The sequence below is a fragment of the Mercenaria mercenaria genome, chromosome 8 (assembly GCF_021730395.1).
Source record: "Mercenaria mercenaria strain notata chromosome 8, MADL_Memer_1, whole genome shotgun sequence".
NCBI lineage: Eukaryota > Metazoa > Mollusca > Bivalvia > Venerida > Veneridae > Mercenaria > Mercenaria mercenaria.
The window spans coordinates 27,492,460-27,510,677 of NC_069368.1; the positions used below are offsets into that span (position 1 = coordinate 27,492,460).

The following is an 18,218-nucleotide window of genomic DNA, read 5'->3' on the forward strand; positions in this document are numbered from 1 at the left end:
TTTTATTTATAAGCAAACAGATGAATACGGTTTTAAAGAGGAAATAGTTTTTACAATCACTTATCCATTCCCCGTATTTTACACACGTGTTATTCAAAACTCCATATCAGATTAACATTACTGTTCTATTATTCATTGCGTGCAAACTGCTATCTAACATTGTATACTTTCTATTCTATCCTACTTTACGTGTCCCAGATATTATATAAATATTGCATTCCTGAGAGGGTGATATGAAAAATGTTCACCGCGAGATATATGAATATCGACCGAGGCGCTAGCCGAGGTCTATATTCATATTTCGAGAGGTGAACATTTTTCATATCGCCCTCTCAGGAATGCAATATTTATTTTATTATACCGAAAGTTTATAAGGGTCAAAACATTTACTGGAAAATCAACAAAATTTATTTAACATTAAAAAGTAATTACTGACCAAATAATGATTACAAAATTAAAGAGTATTTACTTGTTATGGCGACTTTGCTGTGTTATAAGACTTTTTTGAAAGATTTAGTCGAGACGTTTACATATCGCTGACACCTACAGTGTATTTATTCTAATATTTCAACATTGCGTCAATCAGTAACATTCGAAAACTTTCTTTTTTTAAACGAAACGTATAAGTGTGAGTACTCATTTTCTAAGTTAGATCATTTCCAATCTCATGGTGGTAGTTTCGATTCAACATTAGATGAAAAGTTGTTTTCGAAATATTTTACACGTAGCATAAAAAAGAAAATTCTGCCGGATTCGCACTTGCAAGGGCACCAGAAAAGGGTAATTTAATCCTGAAGTATAATTATATAAGCGCCTCGTCTGAAAATTTATCGACTCAGTCTTTTAATCAATGCATAAAAGTATCAATCTCTCAACGGGTGGTATGAAAAAATAATATCACATGCGCAGAAAAGCAAAATAACGGTGTTGCGCATGTGATATGAAATCACGGATCATATCACCTGCGCAGAAATTGAAAATAACGGTTTCGCGCATGAGTTATAAACTCATTGGGGAATATGATATAATATTCAAGTTAAACTAATGGGAAATTTGCATTGGGCATTTATGTGAGGTATAATAATATAAATTTGCATTATTGTCTTATGACTAATAAGGTTATATTGGTATTGATCTAAACTAGGTGACCTCAGCGTCAAAAAAAATGCATCTCAGTCCGATTTGTAATGTGGTTATTATAAAGTGTAGATTTTTTCAAGACATGCGTTTTTCCCCCAAAATCTAACCTTTAAAAAAACGGACTGACAATCAAATACTAACATGAGATACGGACGGCGGACAAAACTGGAATGGACATCCATTCATCTCAAATTTGCAGAGGAACACTTTTCTCAGTCTTGCGCCTTACTATAAAACAGATATTTGCTCTAGGCCAGTCGGCTGCAGGTTATATGTTATATATAGCTTGTGAGTAATTTTGGCCATCTTTGTTCCTGAAATCTTTATTTAACCATTTCCATCAAATATACGACTGAAAATAACATGCGTCGACAATGACTAATTTTTCTTGCAAATTTAAAAATTATATTCTATGATTTTTTCGCACTGAAATCAATGCGTGTTTTTCTGCAGTAGGTGTACTATTTTTTTATCTTTTGGAAATAATTTTTCACTAATTATGTTAACTCTGCTAGGAATTTAGAAAAATAATTGCTCTTAAATTTTATGAAGAACTATTTTTGCGTAAACTTTGAACGTTTTATATTTTTATAGTATAATAATTAAACTCGACAAATACCTTCTTTAACATTTTATCTTTCATCATCTCAGTGTTTTGACACCAATTTCTAAATCCTTGGTAATAAAATAAGATATCCCTTTCATATTAACCTGATTTATATCAGTTATTTGATACCAAATGTAAATATTTTACAACATTTTAGCAGGACAAAATATGGGATATGTTGTAAAAGCAGGTCTTGCTTATCAACTCGAGTAGATGTCATACTTTAGGTAAACTTATCATCTCAGTGTTGTTATATTTTCTAGTCCTTCGGGATCATTGATTTCAACTCATTTAGATTTGAAGATTGAATACTGCTTAAGCCGGTGCTAGGGGGCGTGGGCAGTGTTGCTTTTTCCATTACTGCCCATGAACAGACTCAATCAAACCGAGTCTGCAATTTTCACTATTTGCCTTGTTCTCGGTGCTTCCGAGGGATCTACTTTCCAGATTTTATATTGTAATAGGGCTTTATCAATCCAATTTTCGAATGTCCTGGGGTCCATTGAAGAATTAAATGAAATACGGTGTATCTTTCGATAAGTTCAATATAGGCTTTCAGTAAGAGTTTCGTTTATGTACATATCATTCCTTATTACATTTATGTAAAAAAAAAGTTATTTAAATGATATAGTTTTCCGGAAGGTGCCATCACAAATATTGAAACAGGTTATTTACATTCTTTCTTGGGTTTTTCCAAAATCTTCTTTTTATTCTTGGTAAAACATGATGCTTTTAAACATTGGTGAATAGGAAACTGTTTGAGGACACATGGAGAACCTTTAAGTTAGTAAGATCTTATGGAAAAACGTGTCTGCAATTCTTAATAACAAAATATTATTAAACAATTCGGACATTTTATTATTTGATGGATTTACATCAACATTATGGATTCAAAAAAATGACATTTAATGAGAGGATTTATATTCTTTGCATATACTTTATTCAGTCTGGAGTATGTGTGAAATATTTGGAATTAATACTGGTTGGAATTGAGTTTGACCAAGACAGGATTTGGACTATTCCTGCATATCAGAATTGGACTTTTCGGCTGGTTAATATTTCCAACGAATTTGAATTGTTACTTTTCAAAATAAATTATGTTTAATTGTTAATAGTTGCTGGTTTGTTTTTCAATTACCTTTAGTATTTTAAGTAACAAGCAATTGCTACCTTAAGACGTAATAATTTAAATGGTGATGTCACTACATCCCCCCATCCACTTCATTCCTGCAGAAAGCTTGTTTAATAAAAAAAAATACAATAAATTCAACCCTTTATACTAGAATAAAACTATTAAAGCCAGTCTGATAGATAGGTGTTTTACAAAGGATATAAAATTACGAAACATCAAAAGCATCAAAATTATCATTTATACCTTTTTCGTCGAAGTTTCAATTCTTGGGAGATTTATGAATATAAAACATTGTAAAATTACAAAAAAAAAAAAAAAAGAATCATAGACTCCTTAATGTTAGTTGGTAATATTACGGACCATTAGACCATATAATCATAATTTCCCTTATTTCCTTATTTTTTTGTCTAAAGACATCCCGTCAGCACTATGTTTACATAGTAATGTGTGCAAATTGAGAGTAAACCCCTTTTTCTGATTTAACATCAAATGTTCGCAACTACAACCTAGTCTCTTTACGGTGTCCTATGATATAATTGAGGAAACATAATTATAGTGCTATTAGAAAGTGATATTTCATGGCGAAATATGTTAATATCAGTTTAGAATCATTAAGCATTTGAATTATGTCTTTTTTAAATGTTGAGATTTGCAGATGTTTATATACTGGGCATGCGGTAGGATTGTTTTAACAGTGTTACTTACATGTACCACGAATACGGTCACATCAGTTTATTAAATTACCACTGGAATTGTGATATAATCAAAACATTTTGTAACATGATAAAGTATTAGAAGAAAGTTAGAGATTCTGCACACTCAGTTAGTTGTTTGCAATTTCACACAATTATTTTTGTAAACCGACCACTCAAAAGCGATACTTCGCTGTTTTCATTTGCTCGTTTGTTTTGTCCTCGTTGTCGATTTGTTTTATCTGATCTCTTTATTTTGTGTATATATCAGCTATGTTCGCAATTCTAAAAGTCTAATCCCAAAATGTTATACACACCATAGGAACGTTAGCCAGTTCATCGCCTTAATATACAAGGTATAATGAAATGTTAAAAAATGAGATCCCATTTACCGCAACATGTTTGTAAACTGTTGTATAAGTTTCTATCAAACAATTCAACATTAACTTTGCTGATGCAAATAATGACGGTGTCATAAATGGAATTATCACAGACATACAGACTATACAGCAGTTTTGGCTCATGGTTAACATTTGTGTACTAATTCAATGGATGTCATATAAAAATTTAGATACAATGCCGCATATAACACTGTTATGACAATTTAGTATAGTGTTAGATAAACCTTTTAAATGTCAAACAAGATATAGGTCATTGTAGTTTGGTATTAAATTATACATAACAAAAACGTCGATATAGCAAGACAGCAATAGCTGCATCAACTGCACTCGGCCTTCCTAAAAACGTTATTGTATGTTTTGCATAGACTTACGCTGATTTCAGTAGAAACGACAAAGCATGTCAAGAATAATGATTAAACTAAACTATACAAGTGAATATGATTAAATTCTACTTTTGTTAAAATATCTGTCATGATGTTATGTACTACTTGTTTACATACGTTCGATCATTGTTAAAGATATTCTCATAATATAATCGAAGAGTAATGGAATAGATGCACACATCCACAGGTCATTGGTGTATAAAGGGTCAATATTAAACACTTACTCGTAAAGGGCTACAGACAGAATATTGTGCGTAAAGAATTTCAAGCATTTCATTCCAAGATTTTAGTCGAGTTACAACAGCAATTGGAGTTCAAAGTCGAACGACCAGAGTAATCTAAAAAGAGCTGTCGAAGGCAGCAACGCTCGACAACTAATGGTACTGAACTATCAGCTTACGTACAAAACTAAACTAAAACTTGCTTAGTCGAAAAAAGGCATAATTTTGTAGACATGCAAAACAGAGTTATGAACCATATGCAATCTGAAATCAGATCATCACAGTGAACAAGTCTGAAGTTTCAATCCATTCCCATCTGAAATATTAGCTTACATACAAGAGCTTAACCAAAAATTGCTAAGTTGGAAAAGAAACATAATTTTGTAAAAAAATAAACAAAACAGAGAGTTATGGAACCTATGAATTATAGGTCAGCTTATCCCTGTGAATAAGCCTTATTCACAGGGATAAGCTGACCTATAATTCATAGGTTTGTGAAGCTTCAATGCGTTCTCACGCGTGGTTACTGAGATATCAGTTTACATGAAAAAATTAACAAAATTGTGACGCCCATCTAAGAATTAAAACGAAGACATTAAAGCCATGGATAACTGAAGTAAAAACCACGTAACATCTATGTTAAATGAAAACCTTCAACAAAACCCTTTAATTAGTTACAATTGCAAGGAAACTGAGTTTGTCTCAGTGGTGCCATCAAATAGAACAGACGAACAAGAAGCTTCGGTACACCTAGGATGAAAATGATGTAGTGAGAACCTGATCATTTATTCCATTTGGCCTAATTGTATCCTATTCAAACATTACTTCCTAATTTATTTGAGCTTTCGCATAACTGTTGCGGATGGATAAATTACTCCTTGTTAAATTGATTTATCTAATTGGTGAATGATTCCCTAATAGCATGTTGATAAGCCATTATCATTTTTAATTTCCCTTGCATAAATACGACCTTTGTGCTCAAGCTAATTTGGGACACATTAAACTGAATCAGACTTTTTATTAAAATGCTGAAATGTGGAAACATATCTCTTTTTGTGTATCTTACCGGCCAGATGCAACTCAAAACACATATAAAGAGAACGAGAAAACAAGGGAATAGCTATCTACTCTAATCATCCTTGACGGCGCGGTTTTTTGCCTGTCCTGGTATTTGCAATTTTAGACTCTTACATGAAGCGTACATTCTACTCCTCGAGCAATACGCAATACAATAAAAAACATTTAATTAATTACAGCTGTCTAATTATACAGCATTTAATGCACACTCAAATTCAAGGGCAGAAAACACATTTGAATGTCATGTTATATTGTAAAAAGTACATATGATGTTCAGTCAAAAACAAACATATTTTTTCTAGTATTTCCTTCTAACTTGTTGTGTTCTTGGACAGATTACATTTGATTATGCCAAGAATTGTGTGTCATTAGTGATGTATTGCTCATTCACGCTACAAATGTAAATAAAAAGTATTCTATCATTGATTCGGAGCGACAAAAAGATTGTATGCAGCATAATAATGCTATAAGATTAAGTATTCGTAGACATTTGAGGGTCGGGATCTATTCCGCCCCTGTCAAATATTAGCGAATATCATTGTTCATTTTGAGAAAAACTGAGCATAGTCTGCGGCCATGAAACATATATTTTACAAATTTAGACTTTGTTCTTGATGCATTTCTATTGAGGACTATTTTTTCAAGCGGAAGAATTTTAATAACACACGTCATACTGTATAACTCATTCACGCTACATATGTTAAATAAACTCTTAAACATCCGCTGTTATTACAAGTATGATAAAGATAGTTATACTTGCATTTTGTTTTATTCAAGATATCCCGTCTAATAAATGCGTACAGAACAAGCAAACGATCTTACATTAATATGCATGAAATGACTATATGAGCCGTGCCATGAGAAAATCAACATAGTGGGTGTGCGACCAGCATGGATCCAGACCAGCCTGCGCATCCGCGCAGTCTGGTCAGGATCCATGTTGTTCGCTAATGGTTTCTCTAATTGTAGTAGGCTTTAAAAGCGAACAGCATGGATTCTGACCAGACTGCGCGGATGCGCAGGCTGGTCTGGATCCATGCTGGTCGCACACCCACTATGTTGGTTTTCTCATGGCACGGCTCATATTAAGTATGATTGTTTTGAATATAGTTATTTCCAAATGAAACGCTCCAAAAATAGGGCACTAATTTGCAGCGTCAAAATGCATTTGTGATTAATGAGGATAGTAACTGATTAAATTCTGACTGTCTAGGGATATTTAAGAAAATGGCCTCTCATAGTTGTTTCTGAATAGTTTTCATCCCTGTTTTGTGACATTGTATGTCATGCCATTTGAGAAAACTTCTACTTGTCTACACCTATGTGTGAAAATGTATAATAATGCAAGAGGTTGGTCTTGATATGAAAAATGCACACTTTATCAATCATTTGTAGGCTATTTTGAACAAACATGTAGAGATTTAGGGAGACATACGGTACGTTCCTACTTTCTTATTGTAAGTTTTCTTTACTGTTTCATTACCAATGGAATTCGGAATTTGCTTTTTTTAAAGTAGCATTGTTAAATTGTAGATCACTTTAAAAGGTTTAGTTGTGTTAATAATGTAATGGTTACAATGTTCAATATAACTATGTGCTTGTTACAGCATAATAATAAATCAATAGAACTTGGATATAAACATTTTCAATGACCGTGCCAGATTTTCAAATATTCTGTAAAAAAAGATCAAGAACAATTATAATACCTTAAGAGAAAATGTTATTTTAGTATCTTTAAAAATAACTGCTCAAATTTATATCTTCTCAAATGGATGTACAATACTAGTATACGGCCTTACCTTTTCAACTAAACTATTACATATTATCTACATTTTAAGAAACAAACACTACCGTACCTTTATTAACTTCCTTCATCGCCTTCCTGCCAGAAATTCTGCATAATACTATTAATATCACGAAGAAAATGAAATTCTGCACTTTGCCGAAATGTTTAAATCCCATCTCTATGATATACAATATTCCAGTTTCCAAAATTAATTAAAACAGAAAATATTCTCAGCACGAACTTCGAGGGATGTGTTTCTTTTTGAGTGTATTTATACTATGACTGCATTATACACGTCGTTTCTACTGCTTAAGTTCTCAAAAACACACGTTTTGGCACTTTTAGCTACATACTTAAATGCAACATATTCATATCTTTAAAACTAGACACCAAGCATTTAAATCAAACATTGCAGAGTTATTCTGTTTGCATACCACTACTTGGTACCTGTGTACAAATTTGCACATTACGTATATATAATACTGATGTAGCGTACAAATAAATATTATCCCATTCATTAAATTGAATGTTTAATGTAGTGGAAAAATCACCGCATCGTATGAATGTAAAAACTTCTAAACTAGTTCGATATTATCGAACACTGTCTTCTACACGAAATGCGTCGCGTTGTACTATCTCGTAAACCTATTTTTTCACGATCTGATAAATTTCTCATTTTTGATGATACAGCTCGCTAATGGCAAGGTTATATCCATTTGTAACTGTTTATTATCGCATCATTACATATGTTTAAAAACGAATCTTGTAAGTGTAACAATTACCCACACTCCAACTGAAACTGCTATGCAAATTCCAAGCTAACTTCGATCTTGGTATTTTTGCATTTTCTTGCACGCCAGCTATCTAAGCTTTCACTAACTGTCTATAGCACTTTCTTATCATTATTGGTTGAAGTTATCTCACTGATCACGAATTTCACAGAATGATAAAATATATTGATCAAGTTTCTCGTAGATTCAATTTGTTTATTAAGAATTCTGTTGCATTAACCTATACAGATGCTTCATTTTTTATCGTTTTCATTTTCAAACGGTCCTTGTTTAAATTTCGCATTTTATTTATATTACAGAAATATATCAATTTTGATGGAACCGGTGTACAAAAGTTCCTATATTTAAACGAGACTTCAATACTGTCGCATGTACACACTCCGTTTGTGTGATTCGCTTGTTTCTGGTCAATGGTTTAAATGTGCAATTTAAGGGAGTGAAACTTTTCGCATTTGTGACAAGATTAATAGTATTTACGCCATATCTTCAGCTAACATAGCTTAATTGTACTAAAATCAGCTATTAATTTACAGACAACATTTGCCAATTATTCGCTCATTTAACATACTCAGGTACTTTGAGATCAGAACAATTACCATTTATATTCAAACGCAATATCTCCATAATTTGCACTTACAACACTTAAATATTCCTTTGTTTTTATCTGACACTGTTTACAAGTTTTCCACTCCCTTCCGGGTCTCAGCTGAACAAAAACAATTGCTATATCTATGAATGACGGATAATTCTCACGTACTAAAGAACTTTTTTTCTCTTTCAAAAGTCGTTACTTGCTTAATCAATTGCAGTAACAATAAATATTTCTATGCAAATGAATTGTAAAGATTGTAAAGCTACAATTAATTCATGTAACCGGTATTATATACTAGACTTAGTAACTTTCGCAATCGAATAATTCATTTACCACATTTAATACTTTTATTATTCAAACCTCCGTAACAGATTTAAAACGCCACTGATAAATTATTCATTATATGCTAACTGCAATTTAACATTATTATATTTCAAGTCTGTCCTAGTTTTCTTGTCGCATAAATATTAACCAATTTATGGTAAATTTGCAGTAATGTACGGAAACGTATATTGACCCCCCTTATATATGCATCATATAACTTGAATATTAATGAAATATCTTGTTTCTAAGATATGAAACTAAATATATGCTATAACTTTTACCACAAATAATTCTTGTCAAATCATATAAAATGTTTTGATCGAACATGTTTATGTTTATAAACAGAAGTATGTATGTAACAGATGTATATATTGACTATGTTTGTAATCTCAAATGAAAGAAGTTACGTTTTATGAAGACAAATAACCCCTTCTTTAAAGATGATTTTTATCTCCGTAAATAAACGTCTGTTAAGTATTCGTGTATAATTACAAAATTACGTCACCAGCGCGCGCGTTTTCCTGCAGTTAAGAGGGAAGATGGCTCACCGCACCCAATGAAATATTTCTTGAACTGGGTCTGCTATACATACACTTTGTATTCTTAAAACGATAGCTGACATCAGACATACTATTGTATTTTCTTAAATCTCAGATCTCCTAATGCAGCTTAAGTCAATATAAATAAATTCTGAATTCTTCGTTCGAAAAGAAAGAAATTGCTTCTAAAATCCTTTGCCATTGGTTTCTATGGAGGATGATTTCTGCCATTTCGTGTTGGCGGGGCGAAAACACGAAAACTCGACAAAAGGCTAATTTGTCGTGTTTTCGTGTCGGCGGGGCGAAAACGCAAAAACCGACACATTTTACGCGAAAATTCGACGTTTAGAGGACGCCGACACGACAAATTTATCTGTGGAGTTTTCGTGTTGGCGGGTATATGTCGTGTTGGCGCCCTTTATTTGTCGTGTTTTCGTGTTTTTGCACCGCCAACACGAAAACATGACAAATACCTTATCTGTCCAGTGTTTGTGTTTTCTCCCCGCCTACACGAAAACACGACAAATACATTACTTTTGAGTTTACGTGTTTTCGCCCCGCCGACATGACAACATGAAAAATGCTACAAATACTTTTCAGACATCGTAGAGTTACTCTCCTTCTTTTAAAATGTTGTCAAATAGTTTTCATACATAAAACATGTGATATTTAACATTTTCCAGCTTTTTAATGGTGGAGGAAGACCCCAGTTGTCCCTCCGTGCATTATTTCATCACGAACGGGCACCTGGGTAGAACCATCGACCTTCCGTAAGCCCGTTGGATGGCTTCCTCACATGAAGAATTCAACGCCCCAAGTGAGGCTCGAACCCACATCGATGAGGGGCAAGTGATTTGAAGTCAGCGACCTTAACCACTCGGCCGGAGGCCCCTTCGTACTTAAATAACACTTTGATAAATGCGCGTAATGGATAATTATCAAAACATGTCATTCGATCAGATTACTTATTTATGTGGAATAAATAAATAACTTAACGGAAAAATTCGCTTATGTAGTGCTTTACATATAAACTAAAACAACAGCTATTGATAATTTGCTAAATATTTAGAAATACAGCTTACTTTATTTATTAAATATATACATAATCATTTGAAGGACTACTTTCACATTCACCAATACATATAACTTGATTAAACCTTTCCATTCGTTTTATATATTTTGAATATAAGGGGGGTCAATATACGTTTCCGTAGTAATGACCCCTATGACTAATGCGAGATTAAAATAAATTAGGTGAGAGCAATTTTTCTACTTTGAAGCGTTAATAAATTATTTTGTGTCGTCTAAACCGGTAATATTCCATTATTGTGCATTCAAACATATAATAATGTTTCAAAGGAGTGAAATAACATTCGTGTGAAAGATAAACTAATGTGAAAAAATCGATTAGCTTAAAGATAAAAACAAATGCAACTCAAAACTACCATAAGATTATAATTTTTACGTTCAATTTTATGTTTAAAATTCGGCATAATTTGTTGATTATTAAGTTCAAACATTTTGGGGTTTGATTTACATAACTTCATTAACTGTTACATTGGCCTCTAAGCAGTGTTCATTCTTATAAGAAAGGAATTAAGTTCAATCAAAATTTCCTAACTGTAAGAATATGACCGAGCCGCGCCATGAGAAAACCAACATAGTGGGTTTGCGACCAACATGGATCCAGACCAGCCTGCGCATTCGCGCAGTCTGGTCAGGATCCATACTGTTCGTTAACATTTTCTCTAATTCCAATAGGGTTTGAAAGCGAACAGCATGGCTCCTGGCCAGATTTCGCGGATGCGCAGGCTGGTCTGGATCCATGCTGGTCGCAAACCCACTATGCTGGTTTTCTCATGGCGCGGCTCATGTTAAAATACGGCAAAATTTCCTAAAGACAAATTGAAATAAAAGGCTAAGAATTTCTCAGTCAGGAGTATGTCATTTTTTTTTCATTTGAGACATTTTCAGTTAGTACACAAATGCATTTGTGATAGTCCTGCACGTTTTGGTCATTTTATTTCTGCCATAATAGAGTAACTTAAATCCCGATTTTCAAAAAATCGGAACATACTAAGAAAATATGGGATATGAAAAGGGTCGTGTGTTTGACCTTTTACTACACTGATGTAAAAAATTAGGAGTCAATGGGAATATCACATATTTGATAACATTTTTCGCAAATACAATTTTTTCTACAGTGTAGATTTTACAGTCATTATAGTAAATCAACATACAGTCTATTATACATGTATGACCAGAAAACATGTGTAGGTCCGTCCGTGTGCTTATGTTTGTGATATTTGCAAACGACTTAAGAGGTCGTATATTTCAAGCAGATTCTACGCCATTATTTAGGATTATTTAGAATATAAGGCGTTTGTATTCCTTATCAACTATAAATAGCCTGCCAAGTACTTTTTGACTTTTGTGCATGTGGCGTGCATTCCATACCTCGAGCAATGCAGTTGTATAATACATAAATTTAATTAAACACATCTGTCTAATTATACAGCCTAAAAAGCACACTTAACTACTAATTTCAAATCCATGTAAAATTATGTAGTTATACTTTATGGGGAACAAAACGGAATGCTGAATGGAAAACACACAAAACCTTTCAAGTACTTTTTCCCCTTGTTGAATTTAACTGATAAAATAAATGTTGTAACCGTGCTTAATTATCAATTCTCTATTTTGCAGATTTTTGAAATTTAGAAAAAAAATTCTGCTCTTCAGATTAAAAATGTGTATATGAAAAGGCCGTAAGTTACGGTATACCTGGAGACGTTTTGATCTAGTGACGCCATTGATGTTTTATGAAATTCATGCATGGACGAATTGTCTCTAATCTATGCGTAGGAGTGACTTTCTATATATATTTATAGGAAATATTACACACATTTATTTTTCCCTTTATGCAAACCTTACAAGTAATTCTTAATTCTTAGCCGGCTAAATTTCTAAAATGGACTTGTTGTGGCAACGTTAAATGTCGCAACGCCGCTAAATGCCGCAACCACCGTTATATGTCGCAAGGTTGACGTTAAATGTCGCAACCACCGCTAAATGTCGCAAAATCGTCTGCCGCTAAATGTCGCGCCTTTAACGTTAAATGTCGCAAAAATTTGCCCATTGTTATATGTCGTAACACCAACGCTAAATGTCGCACTTCCTATTTGACATTATGACTATCAATTTCTTGTGTATATTTATTTTTTTTTGTGGGAAGAAAAATTAACAGGTTTATGTAATACAAATAATTATCTTAATGATAAGTGCTGTTACGTATAGCAACAAGAGGGCCTTGTTGGCCCTAGATCGCTCACTTGAGTTCCACACCTTGCTTGAACAGTCACGCAAGAAAAATATTTGTGAAATTATTTTGTAATAGGGCCAGTGTTCTAGGGCAGAAATATTCTGAGGTTTTTTTCTAACTAAATACGATTTGGTAATAGTGTTGTATGTTTGTGGAGGTTGGGTATGGGTGGGGAACGGGGTGAATAACGACACAGAAATCTAAGACACAAACACACAGCACCAAGACAATTAATAGAAAATATAAATATTTACATTTTTGAAAGTGGGGAGGGGGAGAGAGAGAAAGAGAGGGGGTTATGTGTGGGTAGACGGAAAAGTAGGATAATGAGGGGAATGAGACTAAACCAAGCAATTCTAAGAGACTTGAAGGAAAATAATATCAAAATTCCCGCTTTACCTGAAAGAATGTACAGAGGGCCACATAAGATTCTTCTTCGCCATTGAAGCTTGATAGTTACCTTATGACTTTAAATGTAAACCTCCAAACAAAGAAATAGAGCCCATGGCTGATTAATAGAAAATCTTCGTTTTCTACAGCTGGTACAAAACACAGTCTTCGTGTCGCGTAGTTGAACATCCTGTTGTGTAACAGACCTGGATTGTTGCCCGAGCCGATTCCCCCCCCCCCTCCACCCAAAACCCCACCCTTGTTGGTCTACTAGTGACTTATACTCATCAAAGTTGCACCCATTTTAGAAATAATATTTTCTCAAAATGTAGACCCAAAACGCCCCAGAGGCGAACATTTTATACTTATATTTCAAAATTCCCCAGAGGGAAGAACCCTTGACCCCTTAAAATGGGGGAGTACCCCTCCAGTACCTTAAAATTAAGAAAAAATGCACCAGAGGCAACCATTTTATACCCGTTTTCCAAATTTTCCGGGGGAGAGACCCTGACCCCTAAAATGACGGGGATAGCCCCTCCCATACACCGAAATTTTGAACAAAAAATGCAGTAAAAGTCCAGCATTCCATACTTGTATTTCAAAGTTGTCAATGGAAAAAGACCCCAACCACCTTAAATAAGAGGAGTGCGTACGTACCTAAAAAGTAGACAAAAATGCACCACAGTCCAACATTTCATACCTGTATATAAATTTTTTTCCCACAAATACGGACAGAGGAACCCTGTACCTACCGCACGTCGCCGGTGACGCTTTTGTTTTAAACTGGTGTCCCCCCCCCCCCCCCCCCCCCCATCTGCACCCTCCGTCAACAATTTCTGGCCCCCGGCCTGTTGTGTAACGAAATTCAGGTCGACTAAAGACATGCGATACAACGCGCGACAATACGGAGCGCGAGCTTAATGTATCATGAGCTAAACAGGACTCCATAGAATTACATAGTTCAGACCTGAAATAAATCTAGTACTGTGGCGAGTACCACGTTAGTGCTCAAACCTTTAGATATGACATATATAACGTATGTATGGTGCGAAACCACTGAAAAGCAAACGTGCAGATTAGAATGAAAGGTCAATTCAGCCCTTCCCAAATCAAGCATGCATTACCCAGTCTTATCTCTAAATTGTAAAGACTGTTTAACTTACCTTATTTTGCTGTGCGACATTTAGCGTTGGTGTTGCGACATATAACGGTGGGCAAATTTTTGCGACATTTAACGTTAAAGGTGCGACATTTAGCGGTGGTTGCGACATTTAACGTCAACCTTGCGACATTTAACGGTGGTTGCGACATTTAGCGGCGTTGCGACATTTAACGTTGCCACACTTGTCCATCATTCAATTTGGGCAATGCCATGGGGTGTTCACTGAAAATTTACTGATTGAATAGCGAACAGTGCAGACCATGATCAGCCTGCATGGCCGCAAAGGCAGAATAACTTGCCGCCAGCAGGCTAAAGCTTTAGGAAAAAACATAAGCTGCATCATTTTGTAAATCATTTACGCTACAACCACCTGAACATACCCCCTTATCATTAACGGTGTGATAATGTTAATGATAGTGATATCTGTATTTGTTTTATCTAATGTTGTCTATCTCTTGATAAACTTTATGAATATGCATAGAACATAAAGGGTGTACAAAAACAATTGTATTATTTTACTGTGATATAACATCCGCCCTATTCACTGAAGGACTACCTATGATCAAATTGTGGGCTTTTTTACTGAACGAATGACATTCCGTAAATGTTTTTTTTTGTTGTTCATGCATGGCATTTTCACTAAGTTTTGTGAGTGTATGGCACTTGCAGATAAAAAAAACACAAATATATTGCATCCGCCCACTTAGCTCAATAGTTTGTTTCGTTTGTTTTGGGTTTAACGCCGTTTTTCGACAGTATTTCAGTTATGTAACGGCGGGCAGTTAACCTAACCAGTGTTCCTGGATTCTGTACCAGTACAAACCTGTTCTCCGCAAGTAACTGCCAACGTACCCACATGAATCAGATGTGGAGGACGAATGATTTCAGACACAATGTATTTCATCAAATCGTCACGGAGAACATACGCCCCGCCCGGAAATCGAACTCACGACCCCGAGATCAGTAGATCTGCGCTCTCTCTATTGAGCTAAGCGGGCGGGTTTAGCTCAACAGGGACAGCGTACATCTACATAAGATATAACACAAATCGCTGATGTTAGAATCAATTGAAAAAGTCATGTTAGTTAAATTGGAATTTTCTGGATTTTGTGCGAAAAACAAATTATATATACAGTTTATATGCTCGTCATTTCAGGCATGCACTAGAAAGCAGAAAATCCTAATAAAAACTAGGATAACAACATTTTAAATGACTTTGCATCTCCTTAAACTGTGTTTATCATTCATGTTCAATTACAAAAACATATCATATTTTATATGTCGGTACCACTCACACGACATTGTAACTACTTTCGCAAGGAAGCTTAAGAACTATCAAAACTGATATAAAAGCATTTAAAATATTAACATTAGTAGTCAATGTTAAACGTGCTTCATTATTCAGAATCCATAACAATTTCAAATTTAGCCATCTAGTTAAGAACAATAACGAAGTAATACCATAAAAGAAGGAATATTTATATCTCCACCAAATAAAGTTACGAAATAAAGATATCAAACCAAGTACTGAACAAAACTACCATACCTTTGTTAGCATCTCTCAGCGCCTTTAAGCCAGAAAAACTACAAGCTATAATAAATATCCTCCAGAGAATCATATTCTGCATCCTAACTGAATCTAAAGATCCAAATCTCTGTATCATCACTTATTCCAGTTTATAAATGAATTAATAACACTCTTTATATGAATTTCCAGGAATGTGCCAACAATTTGTATATATTTTCACTAAAACTGCACAAAATAATTGTTCCACATTAACCAATGCTTCTATTCGAAATAAACCGATTTATTTATGTCATAAATTAAACAACACCATTTTTATGTTTGCATTTCATGCTTAAATGTCAAAATGTAAAATATTTGCAGAGCATTTCTGTTTTCAAACAGCTACGGGGATACTGTTCATTACGTGCACACGACTGACGTACGAGTATATATTATCCAGCTTATAAACCCCAGTAGTGTTTCATGTTGTGTGAAAATCATGTTATGAATGAAAATCAAACTTCAAGCTTGTACTCCGATATTATCTGAACACTATCTTTAAGAAGAAAAGCGCACCTCATGGTACCATCTGTTAATCCATCTCTGAAAATATAACTCGTTCGTAACAAGTTCCTACCCATATATAAAATCAAAATGTTAAGGTACAAAAATCACGAAAAACACTGCGTATATCATCCAAAAAGGTCAACGGAAACAAACAGTAAAATGAAGTGCCAAGTACTGAGTAAAGTCTATTTTAGTAACACAGACCGCCGGCTTTTTACATTTTCTCTAGCTGTTTACTTGATATGATATTATCGGTCGAAGTTTTCCCATAGATTATATAATATTGATCCAGAATCGTTTTCCTACTTGGGGCAACATCAACATTTACTGTTTCTGTGCACATATTGCAATTGTAACAGATGCCTGTCTGCAAAATACATTAAACCCGTTCAACCTATTACCGAGAAAATCCTTTTCTCGTTGTAATGCAAACAGACTGTATTTGAATCTTGTTTTGATTTGTCAATGAGAAAAAAATGTAATATTCACACATAACCCGTTATAAATAATTTTCCTCTACCTTTGAGTCGTACTAGTCCTTTTGGCTTAATCTTCGTTTTCTGAATGATACGAAACAATTAAAATTTCATCTTGAAGTTAACCGCAAATTTATGACAAATATTCAACTATATTATGCTATAATCAGCTATTAGTTCACAGACTAACATGTTCACCGATTGTTCAAGATCAAATCAATATTAACCAGTTACACTCAAACAGAGATTTTAGACTTGGTTCTTATACAGCACTTTTAAATCTGACAGTGAAATAAACCTAACACTCCCTTTCGGGCCTCACTCAAATATCATATTTTTATGATACACTCTGGTATTAGTTATTCCACAATTCGCAAATATGTGTCTCTGCAAACTAATCGTAAAGATTTACAAATGAAATTACATGTAGTTCTTTTAACCACACAATTAAGTACTGTATTAAAAACTAATACTTTTCCCAACTACAATATATCCATTTCCCGCGTTTGTTACTACATTATTCAAATCTCCGTAACAGATTTAAAACATTCATCTTATGACTTTTCATTACTTGAGCCGTGCCATGGGAAAACCAACATAGTGGCTTTGCGACCAGCATGGATCCAGACCAGCCTGCGCATCCGCGCAGTCTGGTCAGGATCCATGCTGTTCGCTAACGGTTTCTCTAATTGCAGAAGGCTTTAAAAGCGAACAGTATGATTCCTGACCAGACTGCGCGGATGCGCAGGCTGGTCTGGATCCATGCTGGTCGCAAACCCACTATGTTGGTTTTCTCATGGCGCGGCTCATTTATTTTCAAGCCGCATGAATATCAACCCAGATAATATGAATTTGCAATAATGACCTTTGACTAATACTGTAATATCTGCATTTAACTAGACTAGGTAATAGCAATTTTTCGCTTTGAAGCGTCTTTAAATTGCTTTGTGTCATGTAAAATTGTGTTACTACATGTGGTTTTTCAATGAAGAAATGACAACCGTTCTTGTGAAAGAAAAGAAAAAAATATTAAAGGAGTTCATTCAGTTAAATAAAATAATGATTCTTCACTTTCCAATTTAAGTTTAATAAAATCAACATACAATATT

The 18,218-nt window shown here is 34.2% G+C and overlaps 1 protein-coding gene across 1 annotated transcript in view; it reads right to left on the minus strand.

Moving 5' to 3' along the window:
- LOC123566712 (A disintegrin and metalloproteinase with thrombospondin motifs 7-like) overlaps positions 1-16,845 on the minus strand; it is a 158,737-nt gene extending 141,892 nt beyond the window's left edge. Inside the window, exon 1 of the mRNA XM_053549086.1 lies at positions 16,106-16,845. Within this exon, the coding sequence (XP_053405061.1) occupies positions 16,106-16,223 (118 nt within the window). The 5' untranslated portion in view covers positions 16,224-16,845. The remainder of the gene's footprint in view (positions 1-16,105) is intronic.
- Positions 16,846-18,218: the final 1,373 nt, after the last annotated feature.